At 39.6% G+C, this 23,054-nt stretch overlaps 1 protein-coding gene across 13 annotated transcripts in view; it reads right to left on the bottom strand.

The window, feature by feature from the left end:
- The window catches only part of HDAC9 (histone deacetylase 9), a 461,802-nt gene that overhangs the window by 136,584 nt on the left and 302,164 nt on the right, over positions 1-23,054 (bottom strand). For all 13 annotated transcript variants that reach the window (XR_003570509.1, XM_027877926.1, XM_027877927.1 and 10 more), the window contains 2 exons: positions 11,089-11,266; positions 4,488-4,621 (listed from right to left, as the gene is read on the bottom strand). Coding sequence is in view for 12 of the 13 variants with exons in the window: in XM_027877926.1 (XP_027733727.1) it covers positions 4,488-4,621; positions 11,089-11,266 (312 nt within the window). In the remaining variant the exon portion in view is untranslated. The remainder of the gene's footprint in view (positions 1-4,487; positions 4,622-11,088; positions 11,267-23,054) is intronic.

The raw sequence follows: 23,054 nt of genomic DNA, 5'->3' as shown, positions 1-23,054 counted from the left end.
CTAGTGTGGTCTTCTGTTTAAAATAGACTTTTAACATTTCACACGGATAACCTCTATTAACCTGAAGATTTTGGTGAGACTCTCTGCAGACTAAACTCGTGCACAGACAGAGATTCAAAAAGACAAAGGTGATACTGCCTGTTTCTCTCTGCTAAACTATCAGGAATTGTTTAGATAGATTAAGGAATATTTCTCACCAGGGTTTCTCAGAGTAATGTGTCCATTGCCTGTACTGCAGCTATTTGTATGGAAATTCCCTAAGGCTATCAAGATGGTAAAGAAGGTCTTCAGATTTTTTTCTGCCTTTCTGAGATTTCTTATAGTTGTTAAATTCTTTCATTTCTAAAAATACTGACAGATAGCATGCCTTTTGCCAGTCAGTATACCCACATTGCTTGTTCTCCCTCTATCACATGGGAATTGCAATTATGGCACCCACATAGAGTGGATACATTTTTTCTCTTCATGTGTTTTGGTCCTCCAGTGCCTAACCTGACTATGTTAAAGACTCTAAAGATTTTTGCTTTTAAAAAACAGAATAGCTTTTCCTTTATTATTTAATCTTCAGTGGTAAATTGAGGTTCAAAGGGTGGAATTTTTTCATATACTTCAGTCTGTGTGATCTGGCAGACTCAACTTTAAATTCTTTCCTTCTCTCCCCTTTGGTACATAAGATGTGGACAGCAGGAGGTGTAAGATGTCTCCCTAACCCAGAAAACTGCAAAAATTCAGATCAAATTCCAAGCTGAAAAGAAAAATGTTGCTGGACCACAGGAAGTAGAGGTGAGGGTACAAAGTGGGACCATGTCTACATTCTTTTATTTTCTAGAACTGCGCTGATCTCTGTAGCATAACGTCAGTCATGTGTGCATAAATTACAGCCCCAAAGGAGTTATGTAAATACTTCCTCTCCCTAGAACAAGTGGAAAGTAGACACCACCACCAAAACGTAATTCAGTCCTTTTTTTGTCCCAAAGGTAGAGTGGCTAGGCATTGCTCTTTACCAAGGGAAAATTGCAAAAAAAAAATTATAATGGTGTTTTTATGCCTGTCTTTGCATCTTTTAGCTGCCCTGGTCTGCATTTAATAACTGCCTGTTCTACATTTGTCAGCTTTTAACAAACATCGAACAGGCATTTCAGTAAATGTACACAAAACTTTTAAACTACTGCAAAAAGATTGTGTCTGAATTTTATTTTTCCAATATATATATACCGGGGCTATAAAAAAAAATCGCTATGGGGGAGGAGGGTATTGAGGGCGGTGGGGGGTAAACACTTCATTCTCCTGCCCCAGACTCAGTCGGGGGCTGGTGTCTCAAATCTGGCTCTCAAGGGCTGGCCGTGGTCTGAATGTGTTTCTCCCTTGTCTTGAGGAAGCTAATGGGGCAATTAATCTATCTGTTTGGAAAAGTGATATGATTAAAAAAAATAATCTGAAAGGTATACTTGTTTTCTCGATTTAGGAAAAATCTTCTAAACTGTTGTTTGAATAACTAGAGTTCATGGCTACAAAGACAAAATACAGTCTGCAGAAGCAAGTCCTCTTGGCTGTGTCTGCAGCAGTAAACTAAGCAGTGCCAGGAAACATTCCCAGGCAGAGAAACACAATCATCTGTATTATTAAATTGCTAAAGTGGTCCTTCACACCGTTTTGGCTGAGCAGCAGCTAGCACTCTCCCAAACAACTCCCAGACATGATTTGGTCACTGGCATGGGCCAGGAAGCATTCCTGGTAGTTTGAACATTGGCTTTTCCATGCCAGTTGGCTGCAGGAGTAGAGAAGAGTCTCAGGCACATTTTATTTTTTAGCAAAGACACAGCTTTGAGTACCCCATTCAAACCTTGTTATGATTTTATCAAGTTATATTTTAAAAATAAAATGGGGTAAATATGAGCAATATATATAGGTAATATATAACGATAACTGATTAAGCTTAGATTAATCTACCTAAATGTGTCAGCCTAGTATATATGACTTTCATCATCCTATACCCAATTATTGACAACGGTTCTCTGTATACTCGGCCAGATATCTCTCTTTTGCTGAAGACCTTAACTGTGTGAGAGGAGTTAATCCATACCACATGATTTAGGAAGCACACATAGCTCCTTGCTATAGATAACAAAGATTTTATAGATACAGGTTGTTCATTTTCATTAGGGTTTCTTGTTAAATTAAGAAAATAGGGAGGGCCCCCTGGCACCAGGCTCTACATAAGGATACACACATTGCAAAGTAACAAGATCTGAGCTACCTCTGACTGAACTACCTTTGATCCTAAAACTCCTCAGCAGAGAAGGAGCGGTGCTGCAGCTCTCCTGTGGGACCACTGTTTTAGTTAGAGAGGAAAAAAGAAGGTTCACAGTTACTGCAGGGGATTTCCTAAGTGGCTGTTGCACGTTTCTGTTCTTAAGCTGCTCTTTAGACTTGGTGTATGAGGCAGTGCACGTAGCAAAACCTGACCAGTGTTCTCCCCCCTTCTTCTGACGAAAACTGTGGGAAATTATACAGAGAAATTGTATTAAGAAATACTGATGTCCGTGATGGGGTATTTAGAATTCAGCAGAAGAGACAATGCAGTTGCCCATGATGCTTTGACTATGCATCCTCATGCGGGATATTCCAGAATGCAGAATGGTGGCCTTTTATATTTTGGATAATGAAATAACCTCTCCTTTAGTGACACAAGTTATCTATTCAGCTGAATGACTTTCCTGAAGGACCAGAGCACCAATTAAGGGTATCACTGTAGCCTTTCTTATTATGGAAAGTGAGCAGTTTTAAGCACTTGTTTGATGTCAGGCAAGTGCTAGATAATTCAGTGAAGCAAAGGACAGATTGCATCACTAAATGTGATTCTGTCTTTAGCTACATGAGAGGATCTAAATAAACACCAGATCTGCAAACCAGCTTCACACTGAGATTCCTCAGTTTTATCATCAGTTTACATTTTGACAGCTCATTTCGCATTCCAGCCTTATTTCAAAGCACACAATTGGAGTCAAAATTAGATGAATGCTGTTCAATGTGAAGTGACTTATTTCCTCTCTGCCCCCTCACTGGATTTTGCAAGACCTAATAGGCTATATTTCAGTTTTTGAAATTAAAATTTTTAGAATTGCAAAAGGAAACATTAAATCTTCCAGGAAACCCTTGGACCTCAGAATAACCTATATCACTTTTCCATTTTTCACCTTTTGCAAATTCACACAATTTACTGTTCATCAATATCTGTTTGTTCCTGGAGAAAGCAATACACAGTAGCACACTGCATTTTCTTATTTTCTCTCTCTCTTGTCTTTTCTTTATAACATGGAGTCCTGAGTCAAGAACGTAACTAGGTTTTATTTTAGTAAAGCACTCAGCTGCATGTTTAACTTACTCTTTAACTATGTGATCCCACCAGTGAAACCACTCATATGATATGTGGCCTTAAGGGCCTTGCTGAAAGAAAGTCTTCTTGAAGACTGAAAAAATTATCCAAGCTAAAAAAAAAGAATTAGCCTGTTAGAGTGCTGCCATCTAGTTAGATGAGTGTATACAACAAATCCATTTGCAGTGCTTGCAATATCTCACTGCCCAATATGCTGGGCTGCCTGCAGAAAATCTTCATAAACAGTCACTAATAGCTGTTCAAAGGGATCTATTGAACCAGTTCCTTTGGGTATGTAAAAATATATGCATATAAAGAAAATTAATAAAAGACAACAGAGTATATGAGCCCTGTAAAATTTTGGGATCCTGTAAAATATAAGCAAATTTGTGCTGAACTTTGTTAACTTGTGCTGCAGTGCTATAAGCATCTACAATTGTCACAGGCTTCTGCAGAAGTTGACAGTGCTGCACAACTCATAGGAAGCAGGGAATGGTAGGAAAAGGCTATTTTTAACTGACCTAAATCATATATGAACCTCACAGCCCATATTTGATTTAAGCATGTTTTATTAATCAATTTTTGAGGTAAATTAAAGCAGAAATAAATTACACATTTGCTCTGATATTGCCTAGAAGATTGTGCTTGAATGTCTTGGGACATTCATATGGGACCTGTTATATACCAGGCAAATGAAAATGCTATGAAGACAGACTTTAAAGTCTGAAATAAGACAAGATGCAATATGCTTATGGACTGATACAAATTATGTTAAAAAACAATGTTCTATGCTAAAGAAGTAAAATCCTTAACTGTTTGAAAAGTTAAGAAATATGTTATTGGAACGACTGCAATTGCTATTTGACTACTGCTTCCCTACCTTCTAAAAGTAAAGAATAGTAATTTCTGGATAAATGACTCTGTGTAAATTCATTATTTCCTGATTGGGAAGTGTGCTTTTTGATAATGCATTATTTTAATATTGTCAGTTAAGACCAAATAAGTCCTAAGACAAATTACTCTCTTATTACAGAAGTAAGACACATTTAGCATTTAATAAATTTGACATTTACTTTAACAAGCCAGGTATCTGGTCTTAACTCTTAATTACCTCGCACTTGTTTAGCAGCCCAGTTTCTTGCAGCCTTGACCAGATGCTTTGGATTCTTCCAGCATGTTCAGGGTGATTAGCATAGTTCCCACACATACACTGGTGCTTCAGCATCAGACTGTCATACACAACACCTTCAGCACAAAGACAGCACAATAAGAAGTAGTAAGTGAAAAAGATACAAATTACACTGTTCCCTGTCATACATACCATAGCAAAACTGGATTTTATTTTACAATTAGAGCAAGATGAAAATCACAGAATCACAAAATCGTTTAGGCTGGAAAAGACCTCCAGGATCATCAAGTCCAACCTTTGACCCATCTCCACCTTGTCAACTCCACCATTGCACTAAGTGCTGTGTCCGGTTACTTCTTGAAGACCTCCAGGGTTGGTGACTCCACCACCTCCCTGGGCAGCCTGTTCCAATGCCTGACAACCATTGCTATGAAGAAATTCTCCCTGATGTCCAACCTATCTCCTAGCACAGCTTGACACCATTTCCTCTTGGTATGTCACTGGTTGCCTGGGAGAAGAGACTGACCCACACCTGGCTACACCCTCCTTTCAGGTGGTCATAGAGAGAAATAAGGTCTCTCATGAGCCTCCTTTTCTCTAGACTAAACAACCTCAGCTCCCTCAGCCACTCCTCTAATGACTTACTCTCTTTGTTGCCCTCTGGGCCCAAATTCCTCTTTCCTTTGTGAGACTCTAAATTTTGATTTACAAGGCATATCTTGTGATTCCAGTAAGTCAAAAATAATTCTCAAGAAATTATATTAATAAATACAATTAACTGTAAAGGAGAAAGGAAATGGGGTAGTGTCTTGTTAAAGCTAGGAAAAAATCAGTCTTATTACTGAATCACTTGTTTTCCCTTTCTCTAGTGGGTAAGGTTAGTTGCATCTCTTAACCTACATATAACAAGAAAATGTTATATATTTATAGCAGTGTAAGGAAAATAATTCAGTAAAATCTTTTAAAATAAATTTTGAAATGGCAATGCCTCTCTGCATTTGTACTGCTTAACTAATACTATATTAATTCCAGATCTCAAAGCATATCAAATGAAAGTTTCAGGGAGTTGAAACAGTGGCAGCCCGAGTCCTTTTTCATTAAACACAAAGTTCCACCCGCTACTCAATTAGGACCAAATCCTGTTGTTTGACTGCACTGCAAGGTACCTTTGAATTTTCTACAGTCATTTATTCAAGGACAGAACAGCTTTATACAAAACAGCTATCAGTATTACATTGCTCTGTAGCTGCGTATTGGGAGCCAGAGAGAAATTTTAGTGAGTAGGCTCAAGCTAAATTCAATTTTCAAGGCTTTCAAACCCAGTTTGAAACACTGAAAAGTTATTTTCTTTATGTACTTCTCGCTTTTATTTCTCTTAGAAATGTCTGAAACAACAATGATTTTCCTTACCACTGTGGACCATTTTCATTTGGGAAACATTTGGATTTTTCTTCCCCTCACAGTTGAAAGGGACTTAAATTAACAATTTCTGCAAGCTGCAATATTTGGCATTCAAAACCTCTTTCTTATGTGCCACCACTACTGGGGGTGCCAACACAGTTCTGGGAAAATTGTGTTAGCCTGCTACTGAAGAGTCAGCCAGTGGAGAAAACACAATATAAAGTCCAGATTTAACAACATGCCCAATACCACCTTTATTTAGCATAGTTCTTGAATGGATATTGAACATCAATAAAGTCTTTAAAAGCTCTACTGAATAAGAGTCTGTATACATTGCGGGCAATTCAAAGTTAAGGTTCTGAGATGATTCAGTTAGAAGCCAGCCAGAAATTATGCTGCTCAAGAAATATTTATGCTGCCATATTTCTTAGCTCATGCACTTCAGAACTAATCCTTTGGGATCTTGCTATTTAATCCAAAATGATAATACAACAATTATGTTTAGCATAAGGAGAATGCAAACGTAATGTCTAAGTGCAGCATTACTAAGTTTATGCTAAATTATTATCTAGCAAACATAATAGTTCATTAGCAATGAAGTCTTGTTCATTTTCTTGTTTCCTTTTCCTTTAAAAAAAAAAAAAAGGGATAACCAGTGAAAATCTGGAGCTAATAAACTAATGCAGCTTAAAATATCTGCTGGCATTGTCAAAGTAGTTAATAATCCTTTCTCTGCAGTTCTTTGCTGCTTTATCAAGTTGTTTGGAAGTATGCACACAAATAAGTGCATGTTCACATACCTCGCTTTCCTTTTCTTGGCACTCAAAGTTTTAGCTTCTACAATCTGCTGTCTACCCATATTGTAGTTTGCCAGTGGTCATCATACCAACAGATAAGAAAACATTTCCTCCCATCTCTCTGACCAACAGAGAAGACGTTCAGATGCCAAATGCACATGCATCAGGACTTTCAGAAGCTTTTAGGCAGAGTAGGCAGTCATAGCAAATGGATTTGAATGGAAACACTTGTTAAACGGTAACAAAATTAGCTGAAAATTGAAAGTATCTCCTACCTGCCATTCTTTCAATGCATTTTTTAATTTTAATTATTTGAATAGTCCAAATGGCAGTTAATAGAAATAAATATGTTACGCAGAATTGAGTGTAATAATGACACTTTTTGATTACCTGTAGCAGAGTTGCAACCAATTTTGAAGTGAAACACTGAAGCTGCGTATTCAGGATGTCTCCTCTGGTTGACATAAATATAAACATCCCTTTCTTAGTGCATAAGTATTTTTCCCAAAATAGAATATAACTAAAAATTTAATTTTATTGTACATGGGTTATTTTGTCTGAATCAAAAATCAGTTTAATCAGGTCAGGTCAGTATTACATGGCAGAAGCATCTGCTCCAAACTTAATTACTAAGATATTCACCCCAACAAGTATAAAATTTATTTCTAGAAGGATTAATTGACTTACAAAAAGACTGAAATAAATGTTTTCATTTATTTGCAAGCATTTAAATTGGTTTAGGATGTGCAAGTGATTCAGATGTGTGGCTGCTGGTCATACAGCACATGTGCTTGGTGCAATACCAGAATGCAGCAGTAGAGCTTATTGCTAAAAATAGCCTATAGGATTTCCCTGACAGGATTCAGCCAATAATCTCCCCACACTCACACACAAAAAAAAAAAAAAAAAAAAAAAAAAAAAAAAGGAGGGAGGCAACTGTTTTCAATTGCAGACTGCTGTGAAATATTAATAAAATATGGTTATTCTGTCTGTCCAGAAAAAATGCCTGTAGCCAGATTCTGCTCTCAGATTCCTTGTGTAAATCTGAGCAGCTCCACTGAGACTGGTGGATTTATTCTGGATTTACACCAATATTACTGAGGTCAGAATGTGGCCCTGATGACAGATGGGAATGGTGCCACCACTGAACCATATAATGATAGAGGACACAGGACAAAAGAAACTGAATTTGTATTCACTCAGTAAAAACTAAGGTTTTCCTGGTGGGAAGTCCCTAACACTCATTAATTTCCAAAATGTTTATTTGGGTCAGCTTCTTTTAATAATATTTTAAACAGAGGAGAGAGCAAGAGACCTAAAAATCATTGGCTAACAGCATCCTTTGAAAAAGATTAATTGCCCTGGAGAACAACAGTACCAATAAGAAAACCCAAGGGAAGACTATCTAATAAATTATTCCGCAGAAAAATCTGAACTAAATAATGTCAAATATTCTGTGAACTGTCTAAATTAAAATTAGGTATACTTTTTTTTCCCCCATCTTTAACTCACTATGTTGTGCATATACTCTGTATATATAGCTTAACTGTCTCACAACAATCACCATTCTAATTCCCCTCAGGTATTTGGCTAAAAACATTTTCTCTCATGACTCACAAAAATATAGGCTCACTTTGATCCCCCTGTAATAATCTGCAACAACTGTTTTCCTGCTACCTATTTGTACATTAATTTCTAGAGTCTGAGTTTGACCTCCCTTTACGGTGTACTAGAATTTTCTCCCTTTCCACCCACCCATTCCTTCCTTCCATGCTTTAAAAAATGGTAGTATTGCAACTGCTGTGAACAATGGCTAGTTGCATCTTGTGCTCTCTTAAGGGAGAAAATCACAGAACCACAGGATAGCTCAGGTTGGCAGGGACCTCCAGAGGTCTGTAGTTCAACTCTGCTCAGAGTAGATCAGCACTCTGATCAGACCAGGTTGCTCAGGACTTTTATCCTAAAGGATTTTGGAAAGGCTGTATAAGAATGGAGAAAAACTGGGTCTGGGTTTATTTCTTTCCACTGATGGATGAATAAATGCTAGAGCACTATCCAGATCCAGGAAGTACTATGCACAAAAAAAAAGGTATTCTATACCATAACATACCATATGTTAATAATACACAGATTGATCTGTTTATTTACAGAAACTATATTGGAATCGTTAATGTTGCAAAGTTTCTGTTCATTGTCACTCCAAAGGTGTGAATCTCATAACCTAGAAAATAGCTCTATTTTCAATGTACTCAGAAACTGCAGTGATAAAGCTTTTAGATTTGTAAGTCTGTAAGCTCAGACACATGTCAGGGAAAGAGATTTCTTCAAGCAGAAACAAAAGGCTTAATTGTGATTGCAGAGGTATGTGCTCTGTTGGAGCTGGTCCATCAGCCAGGGGGTACTGGCTGTTAGCGTAGATACAGCTTGGAAGCAGCTACAGCACTGCACTGTCTTCAACCATTATCTAGAGAATATGAAAGAAATTAGGGTACAGAGCAGAAGTGGAGAAGCAGAAGCATAAAGTTGAAGGGCAGGTGAAAATAGGAGGATTTTTTTTTTTTTTCAGTAATAGTAGAGATCTTACAAGAACAGTGGAGGGTGAAAAAAGATTCAAAAAGAGAAAAACAAGGCTTCGAGATAAAGATATTTCAGATTTGGAGAAACGAAATTAGTGAAAGACACAGAATCTCTGTTGAAATAACAGAGTTTCTTCTCTCTCTTCTGTCTTTTTTTCTGGTGTTGTTCATACAGCAATGTTTTACTGAAAGGGTAAGATTAGACTCTCTGCCTAATCTTAATACACCCTGACTCTGCACATGCACTGTCTGCATTTCTATTGCTGACCCCGTCAGGCTTTGCTGTGTCAGATTACAAGCCAGGGATGTCCAATTCCCACCATCTCCATTCAGTGTTTGTCCTACATAATTTCATTCCTTCTCCTATTCTTCCATCTCAGCTTCACATTTTCTGTCTTGAAAAGTTCCACTGATGCCAAAAGTCCACATATGTACGTAACCCCCTTGACCCGAGTCCCATTACTGAGGATTATAGAGGGAGATGTCAGTAAACCTTAGCAATCAGACTGAAACAGCAGCCTTTACATTTTTAACTTCATTCAACCTTTTCAGTGGAACTGCAGATTTTTGAATGGAACAGTGAAGCCTACACACAGAGAGCTCACTTTCAGTGTGCTCTGTGAATCTCTTAAAATGAGTTTACAATGTTTTGGGGACTCTATGAACCACAACTAGAAAAATAGTGGTCTGGTTTAATAATTCTGTCTATACACAGCTGTTCTTTTTGCAGAAACTCATGGAAAGTAAATTAGCATGTTCCTTTCTGTACAATCCAAATGCTTGTTATCCAACAAGCCATAACAAATTTTTGCTTTCCGAGTTCGCATTCTAATTGGAAAGATGGGAAAGCATAGTGTCTCACACAGTCATGTACATTGCCAGTTAAGGATTCCATCTGACATAATCCATGGTCATGGCCTGAAAAGCTGTAAACTTGCAGGGCATGGCAAGTTCTGACAGCTGATGTGAAGGAATTAATACTTCAGTAACAAACAGTAATTCAAACAGTAAATCCAAGTATTTATTTCCCTTTTTTTTTGTGCACAAAGTGAATCTTAAGTTCTAACCATGCTCTCATGTCATACTGACATACAGGCTTTTAAAAAGTTGGACCTTCGTGCAAAGTTAGATTACCCATAATAAGAAATGATGTTTCTGTGGTCATCTTTTTTTCCTTTGACTGAAGATTTTTAGGGTTCCAATCACTTTGCTTTGGACAGCCCAAGAGATGCTCCCTGAGTGACTGGAATGCCCAGGTCCTGACTGTAAAACTTGCCTCTGTAGCCTTCACACAACCGTTGAAAGATGCAAAAGTTGTATCCAGCATCACGTAGTCATCCCTACAGCTTTGCTGTTTCTGTAGAGAGAGAGTGACCTTACAGCAGAGACTGACTTGTCAAATGAAGACATTGAGAATTATATTGCAGCTTTCCTTCTTACTGGTGGTCTTTCTTCAGCTTATTGGTGGTCTCTTTACAAAACAGGAAACAAGAACACCAAGAAAAGAACCAGAGAATAGGGAAATGAAAGAAAAGCTACAAATGACTTAAAGGCACCAAAAATGCACCTGTTGCTATGTTGCCAGAGTCAGTCAATGATAATAATTTATGACTGTGTGAATATTAACCCTGTGATTTATCAGCTGCACTGGTTGAGTTGGTGCCAGTATAGCATCATAAAACAGAGGAGCAGTATGGCTAAAACTGAACGTATTGCTGCAGGAGGTATTTGAGGCATTTAAGTCTGTTGATCCCACATGAACAAATGCATTTGCCCTGCCTATTAAAAGCAGTCTTTAGGGAATCCTACCGGTCGTGTAGACATGCTGGCTGGGCTGGTCCGTGTCTGGATGAGGTAATGTGGAATCAGTGGGGGAAGATGGGGTCCCGGCCACCGGTTGATGTTTATCTAATCCTGCCATGCCAACTGTAGCCATCTGAGCCTGGTAGATTTGCAACTGGTGGGCATGCCGATGTGCCAGGAACTCCTGTTTCCAAGAAAACAGCACAGTAGAAAGAAATGTGAGACGGGATCAAGTAAGAGACTGAGGGAAACATGTCAACAAATTAAGTTCATTAGGTCAGGGCTGTAATAAACAGTGTGGACCCCCAACCCCCAACTCACACCTAAGCCCCAGTCAATAAATCCATTCAACAGATGTTTTCACACTGACAGTGTGGGTTGCTGATTTTGCTGGAGAGTAGCTGATGGCAGGCAACCTGTCAGTCCTCCCTCATGGAAAAGATGGTTCAACATGCAAAGGCTTATAAAAGACAGAGATTTTCTAATATATTGAATACGTAATATGATGTTAGAATACGCATTTTATGATCCTACAGAAACAAATTTTAAATTTCCCCACAGCACTAAAAGTGAAAAGTAGTGCTCTTACTACTCAGTACCAAAGGAGCAACTGTGATTCAAGCTTCTACAGAGGACTCAGTTCCCAGAGCTCCCTGGAAAGTAGAAACAATTTGCATCTAAGTTTTCACAAACCATTTAGAAATTGTGGAATTGTTATATGAGATCCCACTTAGGAACCATCTTTTTTTGTCATAACTGCTGCTGGCTGTAGGCAGTGCAAAATTCTTCAGGGAAGACAGGCAGGTGTGAAAAGACTGTGACAGAGCAGAAAGGAAGATTTTCTTCTCTGTTTTTTTTTGTCAACAGATAATCACTTTTGCTGACATGACAAAGGCTGAAACCCTGCTGAAGCCAGTAGAAGCCTTGGCATTCACTCACTCCGCAGAGTAGGATTGCTTTCCAAGCCCTTTTCTTTCTGCTTTTCTTTTCTTGTGCTTGTACTCCTAGACCCTCAACAGAAAGTGAATGTAAAAGAGAGATTTCCAAACTACTTAATATGAAGTCAGTTTAAATTCACACTTGTGTCTTACAACTGCAGGCTCTGTTTATCCTTACCTGGGCTCAGTATACATTATATGCAGGCATACATATATATATATATATATATATATATATATATATATGAATGTATATGTATATATATGTGTGTATATGTGTGTCTTTTTTGTTTGTTTGTTTTTAATCTCAGTAACAGTTAGCAGTTCTGTATGTTGTTGCTTTGGACAGCAGCTTGGAGGCCTGGCCTGGCCAAGGAGGATTGCTGGCTGCTCAGAGAGGTGAAGCTGAGTTCAGAGTGTGTGGGAAGGCAGGTGGGAGTACCCAGGAGTACCCCAGCTCCTTGCGTGCTGCAAAATAAATCGACAGCTAATGGGATGTGAGAATGTCTACCCTGCATGTAATAAGAGTCCTTTATGCAAACAAGTGCTCATCAATAACAGCTGAAATGAGAGCAAATGCTTTAAAAGACAGCCTCAGAACCCAAATTAATATCTGGGGTCACCACTTCAGTGAAAAGACATAAGGTCATGGAAAGGGTAAATCACCTGGGACCTTATCATAAGTGACTAAATAAAGGAAGAAAATATGAGTAAGCAAAAAGAGCTTTTACAATAATTATCTTGGTTTGGAGTCATTGAACCATTTCCCGTCTTTAAATACAATTCTCAACTTTCCCTGTTGCTTTTTAATGTATGTACTTTTATATACTCCAGGAAGTATCTCTTTTGTCCTCACAGGCATACACATATCTTGTGTAACCTTTGCTGGGAGTACCTGTGATTGGAGAGAAGTGAAGATTGCGATGGTGCTATTGCGTTGAATATTTTCCCTATGCAGAACAGAAGCAGATACATTCCTTTGTGAGAATTCAGCATTCATTTTCCTCAGCGCTGGCTTTAGTGGCAATAAAGGAAGCATAGGAGGCATTTTGCTATCTGTGGCATGATTACTCCCCACATTCTAAGATCAAGTGGTGACAGCAGCACTGTCTTCTGTGATGCTTGTGTATTCACAGTCTCCTGCTTACTCTTTTAAACTGTTGGCTGAGCAGTTTGGAAGAAGTCAAACTCCTACCTGCAGGAGACATTCTTCACACAGAACATTCATCATCATGGCTAGGCTTCGTGAACGAAGACTTGAGAAGGGTTCTACCCACGCTTGCTACAAGCGCGCTGATGGCTAAAAAGGCCAATGCGAGATAGACAAGTCCGGTTGCAGAACGTAGAGCAGAAAGACTCCCCAGGTGATATCGACAAGATGCGATTCTTTATGCGTTGTCTTTTCTCCTCGAGAGTGATCCCGCGTGTGTTCTCAAAAGCAGCAGCAGCGTTATAGATGGTGTGTCTCCAGGCCTCCCGATTGGAGGCCAGGATAGACCAATGGTGGTGATCAATATGGCCAGGGCTGAGGGATTGTTTCAGGCAGTCCTTGTATCTCCTCTTCGGGCCTCCTCTCTTGCGGCAGCCAGTGGCAAGTTCCCCATGTAGCATGATCTTAGGGAGGCGATGGTCCTGCATCCTGGAGACGTGCCCTGCCCAACACAGCTGTGTTCTCAGCATCATGGCCTCAATGCTCGTGACTGCTGCCTGTTCAAGAACAGATGTGTTGGTCACATAGTCAGTCCAGTGGATGTTTAGGATTGTACGGAGGCAGCGCTGATGGAAGCGTTCTAAGAGACGCAAGTGGTGGCGGTAAATGACCCATGATTCAGAACCATATAAAAGAGTAGACAGTACGATGGCTCTGTAAACACTGATCTTAGTACTTTTCTTCAGGTGTTTGTTTTGCCACACTCTTTTATGGAGTTTACTGTTATTTCTGCTGCTCTTCTCAACCTCATAGGTTGCCTTCACTGCATTAATTAAATGGCTGGTGCCTGTGTAGTTCTTTGAGCAAGTGGATTTTTGATGCTGTCTTTCAGAGTTCACACTAACTGTTGATAATTCATTGAGTTCACTTTTCTGATAATGACTAGAGTACAGAAGACAAAAGGGTTTGTTCCCTGTTGGAATGCTCTCCAAACTACTAAGGGTGCATCAGTGGATTCTGGCTTTCTTCATTAAACAGTATTACTTAAATATACTTCTTAAAGAAATCTTGGAAATTCAGATATCAGTGAGGGTGGACTGATGCTGTGCACAAATGTTTCTGTTTGGACTTTTCTCAGTGCTGATTGACCCTGAGGCTTTAGAGCTGCCTTGTCTGCCCCTCTTTTACTTTCAGACCTGAACTTCACTTGTACAATACCTGCACATTTTTTTTTTCCAGTGAAGCTGTAAGTTTGCCGTTCATTTGACATTTAAAATATTATCTTTCCAGGTCTCTCATCTAAAGAAGTCAATTTAAGTGTATGGTGTCTTGAAGAATAAGAGAAAGTCTGGAACACCACAAAACATGGGAAGATGTTCCTGTCTTTGCTTCTAAAATCATTACATGTTTGTGTCTATTTAGACAATAGAAACACTATCTTTCATGCATATGAACAAATCAAGGCAATTTTTTTTTTAATGCTAATCAATCTGTGTGAACATCACCTAATGCAGATAGCTGTCAATTTCAACAATTTGTCAGAGACCAGGAAGACAGCCTGTTCTTGCTCTCCTGTTTTCCGGTTAAACTGTGTTTTGTTTATATCATTCTCCCCTCCTCAAATGAAACCAGATGCATCCTGAGTATTTAACACACGTTTATCAACCTAATCAGCTCAGGAAAGGAGAAGAAATATGTAGAGTGTTCAATGAAAAGTTGCGTGACACCTGCTTTAATTTCTGAGGTCACAGAAAATTGTTTGCCTGTGAAAATCTTTTAAAATTTAAAACTGTACTTTTGAAAAAGTGCAGTAGTTTGTCTCACCAAGCTTACATTGAGGCTTATGTTCTTTGGTGACTTCCTTTAAAGGTGATCCTTTAACTGTAATTTTAAAAACCCTATGCATCAGTAAAGTTTAGACTTGTTTAGATTTTAGTCAAAGTTTTATGCTAACTTCCTGATTAGGTTTCACTTTACAGACAACAGGCACTCATGAAATACATATATTTTTTCCAGCCACCTACATATTTATGCTGTGAGCATTACAGATACTCTGTATCACACAGGCAAAGGTTGTATGGATTAATGCAACAAGTAATGTGGATAATCAACACACTTGTCTGGCTCCCCAAATGCCCACCTGGCCTCTGGAAGGAATTAAAGCAACACAATGAATTCATCTTCAGGTTTTATGTGCTACAGCCCTGCAAACACATGTCTATCTCTCCAGCAATATGACAAAAGCAGTATTTGCACATCTGCAGGGCTAGTGATTTGTGTGAATATATTTGGAGCATTTCTTAGGTAATCCGAGCCCTGTCTGCCCGGCATGGAGCCTGCTAGTTCCAGGTGCCTGAGATTAGTTTATTAGTAGAGTCAGGCAATTAGGGCCTCTGCCAGAGCTAGTGGAGGGTCATTCATCGTCTTCCCCAGAAATCAGCCCAGACCTTTGGTAATTATTTTGAGGAGGATTTTTAGAATCTTTACCTAAAGACAAGATGAGCCTTTTAGAAGCATGGGAGGTAAATATTTGTTGTTCTCCTAGTATTACTGTAAGGCTTGTTTAGCAGGAGTTGGAATGAATTTGGGTTTGTGAGAATACTCCTTTCATGTAGATGTCTGATTTGTACATCTTGGTGTTTAAAATTTTGTTAATTCTAAGGATTTTAATGAGAGCCATTTCCATGTTTCTACTGGCTATGAGAACTGATGACCCATAAGTGCATTCTGTTGTATTATTAGATGGTCTATGTTGGATGATAAAGCATTGGTGAATTTTCTATTAATTAATGCTCCTTCAAGCTATTATGTTTTGTGCAGAGAAAAAATGTGGGGTTCACTCAAAAACTTCTCTTGCCTCTTGACGGTCTGTTTTTTAATGTAATTTGGTATGTTAGTATTTAGTTTAATCACAGCTAAGTAAATCTGAAGATCTGTATTTCTGTAGCATAATCCTTAGTGCATATGCACACCTCTCTTCAGAGTTTATGCTTTAGCTTTTTTCCTGTAGTAGAAAACATTTTTCTCCTAGGAATAGCAAATTCTGAATTTCTTAATAACAAGATTACTACTTATGGTCTCTCGTATATTTGTGGCCAGGTTTATGGCCCTCTGTTGTTGCGCCTCTGCTGCATTCTGCTGAAATATGAATTGTGTGCTAGTGTCTATTAACTGTTAAAAGTCATTCATGTTTTGCCCATCCTGCCCTCTTCTCCCAGAAGACCTTCGGTACTACAAACCTTACAAAGTTTTTCCTACAAAAGCATTTTTGGTGGTCTGTTTGCTAATTTCCACGTTGTTTTCAGAAAATTACCCAATTTCCTGAGGGGGAAAATTAACATGCACTGCAGAAAGTTTTGCCCTAGGTAGGATGAAAACAAGACCTGCTGCCTTCCAGACCTGTAATTCCTCTATCTCCTTCTTCTGAAAGGGTATTTCTTACATCTACTCTGCTGCCTTGTCTCACCCCATGGCTCCTGTTGAAAGCCCTACTCCTTAGCCTAGCCTTGACCCCTGTAGCAAGATGGGAACAGAGTAACTTCAAATCCTGCCACTTGTCTTCCCAACCACCCTCCTTGGCTTCCTACCTTCCCAGTGCAGTTGTAGCTGAATGCACTCAGGGGGGTGTACAGGCCAGCCAGTGGCTGCATCCCGTGAATTGGCCTCTGCTTGCAGCAAACAGAGCTCAGTCCTGCTTTGAGGTCACCACGATGGCAGCCTTGGCCCAAACCAAGACAGCACCATTCAAAGTCTGAATCAGTAAAAAATTCTGGGCCCTCAGAAACTTCTCATTCAGTTCAGATGTAGGTAGTTAACAGTTCTTCAGATATCTCAAATCTCATGCAATATATCAATTGGTTTGACCTTGATTATCCTCAGAAGTGACAGAAAAAACATAGAAAGCAAAGAATTCCTATACAATGGAGTATTGGGACAAAAAGAACTGTAGGTAAACAGAAATTTTAGCAATATTAACTCAGGAATTTTGTGAAATACTATTCTGCCTGCTGTCCTCAAATAAAAGTATAACTAGTTGCTCTCAGGACCTGAGCGAAAATATGTCCTGAGGTCTTCTGAAAATACTTGCATGAACAAGTGAGATAGTGCAGGAATGGCCTATCCTCATCAATCTGTACAAACTAAAATAGAAATTAGCCTTAGATATCCCTGAAAATTAAAATGTTGAGAGATCTTTTAATCTGCTCTGTCACTGGAAGAAAACACATCACCAAGAAACCCTACCAGTACTACTTTTGACAAAACCACATGTAAAGCCACAAACTTCCATGGTCATCACTTTCAAAAAAACCCAGTATCACCATCTGAAATACAGTCAACCACAAATTCAGAATCAGCATTTTTTCGAAAAGTAAATAAATTGCAATTATGGATACAGATACATAGATTGAATAGGTAGAAATGGGTTTAGAGCAAGCAAAAGCATAGACAACAGGAAAGAGGGCAGTTACCCTTAAGGCATCTGGGTATAGTAGGTCACATATTACCAGTGTGTTTATAGAATTTGGATTTCTCTTGCTGTAACCCAAGGAAAACAGTGTTGACTAAATGTGTAAACAGAAATGAAGTCTTATCAACTGAGTATTAGATGCAGATACAAAACGGTGGGATGAAAGCCATATCCCAGAACTGCCTAAAGTCCCAGGCAGAGATTTGCCTTGGGACAGGCTCCTCACAGCAAAACAACCCTGTGTCTTCTGCCTTCCCCTTGCCTTCTGGAGAACTGTGGAATGGCTTATTCCAGCTGCTGTCAAGGTAGAGCTTAGTACTTGGCATGGCTCTCCTGCAGTGACTGCCCAGGGCACGGTCACCACTCTCAACCAGTTTTGGTTTTCCCCTTTGTTCCTGGAGCAGCAAAACTGCTGCTATAGAGGTCTCTTCCCCTCTCCTACCATCCTTCCTTTCTAGGGCAGGAGCACCTTTGGGGTGGCAAAACATATTATTAAAATTACAATACTTTTGTCTAGTGGGCCAAGAAATAGGGGAAGAACAGACTCTTAATGGACTGACCAGAGGGTGCTCCTTCAAGTCATGGGGGCCAAGATGCTTTCCTGACATTGGGTTGCATGGCTAAATATGTGAGTCAGGGCAGGGGTCACAGGGTTGTAGAACCTCTGGCTGTAGGACATAACAACACAGTCAGGACCCTACCTTTTACATCTACTCTTGCACAGGGAGGTGGATGGGTTGCTGACCTGTGGTTTTGAGAGGAGAGAGGGTAAAAATTACCTCTCTTGGATGGAGAGTTCCGAAAAGTCTGAGCATCTAAAGATGATCCATGCTGGTCCAATGGAGGTGAGGAATCAAGATGGCCACATGGGCTGAGAAGTTTTCAGCCATCTTTGTGAAGAATAGGAAAGAATATGAGCCAGGCAGTCAATATGCTGAAGCCTGGCATGATTAAGGAGAAAGGAGTGATCGGAGTTATGGAAAGGAGGGCCCTAAAGACAGAGCACTTTCCACTGGAAGGAAATTCCAGGAGTCTGGCTGAGCTGCTGGTTTCACTCCCGTTTCCTGCTCCTGTGAGACCTGCAATTCTCTGCCCCTGACATTGGCAGGTATTTGACTTCTGTCACTCCTGCTAAAGTGCTGACTATACTGTGTTCACAGCACACATCCAAAGAAAATGCAGTGCCTTCTCCAAAGCTTGTACTCCTGGCTAAATCTTTTCTTCACTTTCTGACTTCTGCATAAATGTATAAATAATTATAGATACAATGAAGGGGAAAAATAGACTATCTGAACATCTTATTTCTTTTTTTTTCTTTTATTTTCCTCTTTTTTTTTCCAATAAAACCTCTTTAGAGGATTTTTTTTACTTAATTGCTTTTACTACAAAAAACACAACTTTCCTGAAGTCATTTGATGCTTTCCAAAAATGAATACAGAGAAGCGCACAAATGAATGCCAAAGGGAAAATACAATTGTCCAGATCTTTCCCTAACTTTCATTATTAACAGGTATTTGCTTCTTTTACTTTGATGTGAAAAATAAATAGGCTCTATAATAACATTTAATGATTACAACCACCTGATCCTAGCAGCTTTCCAAAATCATAAAGCTGATATGTTGGTTGGCCAAAATTAATCAGTGACCACAACAACCGTCCCACATGTTTTATTGCCCTAGGAAATGTCACCCAACTCTTTTCAACAGTATTGGCAAATCAGTTTGGTGCTACTTTATGCAGATCATTTCAACTACTTTCATTTTTCTACTCTTCATTGGATCTACTTCCAGTCCTTTGCTGGAGGGCTCAATCACAATATTAGTACAGGCTGGGGGTGAACAGCAGCCCTGCTGAGAAGGACTTGGGGTGCCTGTGGATGAGAGGCTGGACGTGACCTGGCAACGTGCACTTGCAGCCCAGAAAGCCAATTGTATCCAGCATGGGCAGCAGATCAAGGGAGGTGATTCTGCCCCTCTACTCTGCTCTTGTGAGACCCTACCTGTAGTGCTGCATCCGCCTCTGGGTCTCCAGCACAGGAAGGACATGACCTGTTGGAGCAAGTTCAGAGGAGGGCTGCCAAGATGATTAGAGGGATGGAACACCTCTGCTATGAGGAAAGACTGAGAGAACTGGGTTTGTTCAGACTGGAAAAGAGAAGGCTTCGGGGTGACCTAATTATGGCCTTCCAGTACCTGAAGGGAGCCTACAGGAAAGACAGAGACACTATTTACAAGAGCATGTAGTGACAGAACAATGGAGAATGGCTTCAAGCTGAGCGAGGCTGGTATTAGATTACATACTAGAAAAAAATTCTTTACTGTGAGGCTGGTGAGGCACTGGAGCAAACTGACCAGAGAAGTTGTGGATTCTCCATCCCTAGAAGTGTTCAAGGCACATTGGACAGGGCTCTGAGCAACCTGGATTAGTGGAAGATCCACTGGAAGTGCCCTGTCCATGGCAAGGAGTTTGGAACTAGGTGATCTTTAAGTTGCCTTACTATACAAACCATTCTGTGATTCTATGATTTCTAGCCCTTTGAAGATTTCAGAGACATATATTACCAAATCTCACACCTTACTTCAGTGTGGTTAAAATGTCAACAGGATTCCTTTCTCCAACACAGATGTAGTAGGAGTTAATACAGTTTCTTAAAAAAAAATATGTATATACACACACACATTTTCTGGTGTCTCAAATTATATATTAGGGAAGGCAGCCCTGAAGATCAACTCCGTTGCTGGTGGAGTCTCTTAAAGCACCTGCCTAATCGTGGTCTGATGGCAGCTTAGGAGGATATCTCGGGAGGAGATGCTGGAGATTGTCTTGGAGTCAGTGGCTGAGCAGGAAGACCAGAAGCAGTTGGGAAGAGGAAGAGCCAGTGGGAAGTGCAAATACAGTGTCCCGAGAGCCGTGAGGGTGCAGTCAAAGAGCAGAGGGCTTCCAGCAACTCTCAAAGAAACCTGACTATCAGTGGAGAAGAAAACATTTAGCTCTGTTTTGGGGCCAGACTGGATTATTTACATAGATCTAAGTCTAGTTAGACTAGAGGGGAACAGAGAAATTTATCATGGGTTTTCACTGGGATATCTGAGAGAAGGGTTTGGCACTTCAATACCTACTTTTTAAAGCACTGTCCACAAAGAAGGGAGACAGTCATCTTGAAGCCACATAACACTTGGAAAAAATATATACTGGAAAATATTTCATGAAATCAATAGCCACAATTTTAACTAGTGAAACCTGGGAGGATGGAATGAGAGAATTCTGGGAAGCAGTTAAAGCAAAATGTTAATTCTAATTGTTGTATTTAGTTGGTCTTGTCTTGTGACAAGTTTGTTATTATGCAGATTTCCTACCTGCCACTTCTGTGGGAGGATTTTACAAAGTGAAGTTATGCAGGCAATTCCTCTTGCTTCTTACCTCTCTATTCCTAATTATGTTGGCCCTGTGTTCACTCAAGATAACATTATAGCTGTCCCAAAATGCTCTAGATTTGGGACCTGTGACAAATGAAATGTTTTAGTGCTTGGAATATTTTTTTTTCCTTGTGTTGCAGAAGTATATCTACTAACATGCTGAAAACAAAGCTGCGCTTGCTTATTGTCTGACAATGAGTTAGTAGTTTTTAAAATTTTTATGGATATAATTTCTTAAATCTCCTTTTTGTCTTCAGACAGATATATCATCTAATATATTGCCCTTATGCTTTTTTAGGTTTTTCTCCCTAGGAATGTTGTCTTTCTCTGTAATAAATTTTATGTATATGATGCATATATATCACTTGCCCGATAACATCCTATTAAAGGCTATAATGAAAATAATCTGTAATTCATCTGCTCAATAGAGAGTATTTTTGGGTGGAGAGGCTAAATTCCACACAAAGTGCACAGGGATTAGAAATCCTGATTTTTAAGTCCTTGCTTTAACCACTGAATCAGTAATAATTGTATTGCATTAATAATATTCTCTACTTCTGGCTGTTTAATTATGAAATAATGCAGCACTGTGGCTTTTGGTGATTCTTATTACAACGAATAGTAGTAGAAGAGGTACAGTCAGAAGTTGTTTTGATTTGTTTGCTCTGGATTTGACAAAGGGTAGGAGAAAAGTTGGAGAAGTCAGCACTAAAAAAATATTACAGCTTTTAGGTACTGCTCAGACAAATTATCCCCACTCTATAGCTTTAAGCTGGGTGCAAAAGGGCTCTGGGTGAGAAGGGAGAAGCTGATCAACCCTGTGACCCACACCGAGCCACTGTGGTGAAGGTGGTGAAGGGGACCCAGAAACTTCTCAGCTGCTGTCTCTTTGGGGTCATTTTGGTTCCTAATCTTGCTGGGAATATCCAGTCCATTTTCTTTCCAGCCACCAGAAAGGTGGTCTCATAATATGGGTGTACACATCATGTCACAGCCAACCCTTAGAGCCACTGTGAGTCCCAAGAGATGTGCTGACTGTACTCCAAGCCAGGCAGTGCCAAAGCACTCCAAATAGCTGGCATCCCATCTCCGTGCTGTTGCCATTGGGATGGCCTGGAAGCCCTGTTGGCCATAGGGAACCTTCTGAAAAAGAACAGATGTTGTCAAATAGACCTTTGACAGAGCTGCAAAGGTGGGCTGAGAGCTTTGAGTCAGCGTTCAAAGCACTGGGTCCTGCCAGCCCAGCATGTTCCTGTTGGAACTCTATGAGACAAGACATGTTTGAAAGTCTCTTCCCAGGAATCACAGAGGTTAAACCTGATGTTATTGCAATATCAATATATATGCTAAAACACAGCCCTGAGTCCAGCCAGAGAACCTAACACTATCCAGAGATCAGACCACAGGCAATGAGCTTCTAGGCTCTTTCCCTCTCTCCTTTTCCAAATTCTCCTCTGACTATGGGTATTAGGGTTTCTCTTTGCTACTCTCAGTACCAAAACATAATTAAAGCAATTAAACACTAGTGATATTCCAAAAGGGGGAAAATACATGAGATTGTGGCTGAGTTTCTGACTTTTACTGACAATTTTAGAAATATCCCTGGTTTTCATCACAAAAGTTGAGAATCCCATATCCCAAGTGGTTCTTTGGACATTGAAATGTGTTATACATATGGATATAATTTAATCCATAAGAATCTGATGGCTGCTACCTGGCCTTTTTTGCTTATTTTTAGTCAGTCTATAGAGAATTTAAAAGCCTTTTACTATACACTTGGAAATAAGAGAGGGGATTGCTTTTCAGTTTTTCTTGTGCATTGTGAGGCATCAATCTAAGCTATGACCAGAGTCTTTTTTTTTCCCCCCCTAACCTGGATTTAAGCCCTGATGACTGTTGCTGTCATACAGCGATGTTCTCCAATATTGTAATACAATATATCCTAGGTGTTACATCCTTAAGAAGTTCCTGGGTTTCATTCTTTTTCGGAGAAGGAATCA

The sequence above is a fragment of the Empidonax traillii genome, unplaced genomic scaffold (assembly GCF_003031625.1).
Source record: "Empidonax traillii isolate 1590-97213 ecotype Southwest subspecies unplaced genomic scaffold, ASM303162v1 scaffold35:size4298261, whole genome shotgun sequence".
NCBI classification, from domain to species: domain Eukaryota; kingdom Metazoa; phylum Chordata; class Aves; order Passeriformes; family Tyrannidae; genus Empidonax; species Empidonax traillii.
Note: the sequence above shows the minus strand (reverse complement) of the source record. Positions and strands in the feature narration are given on the sequence as shown.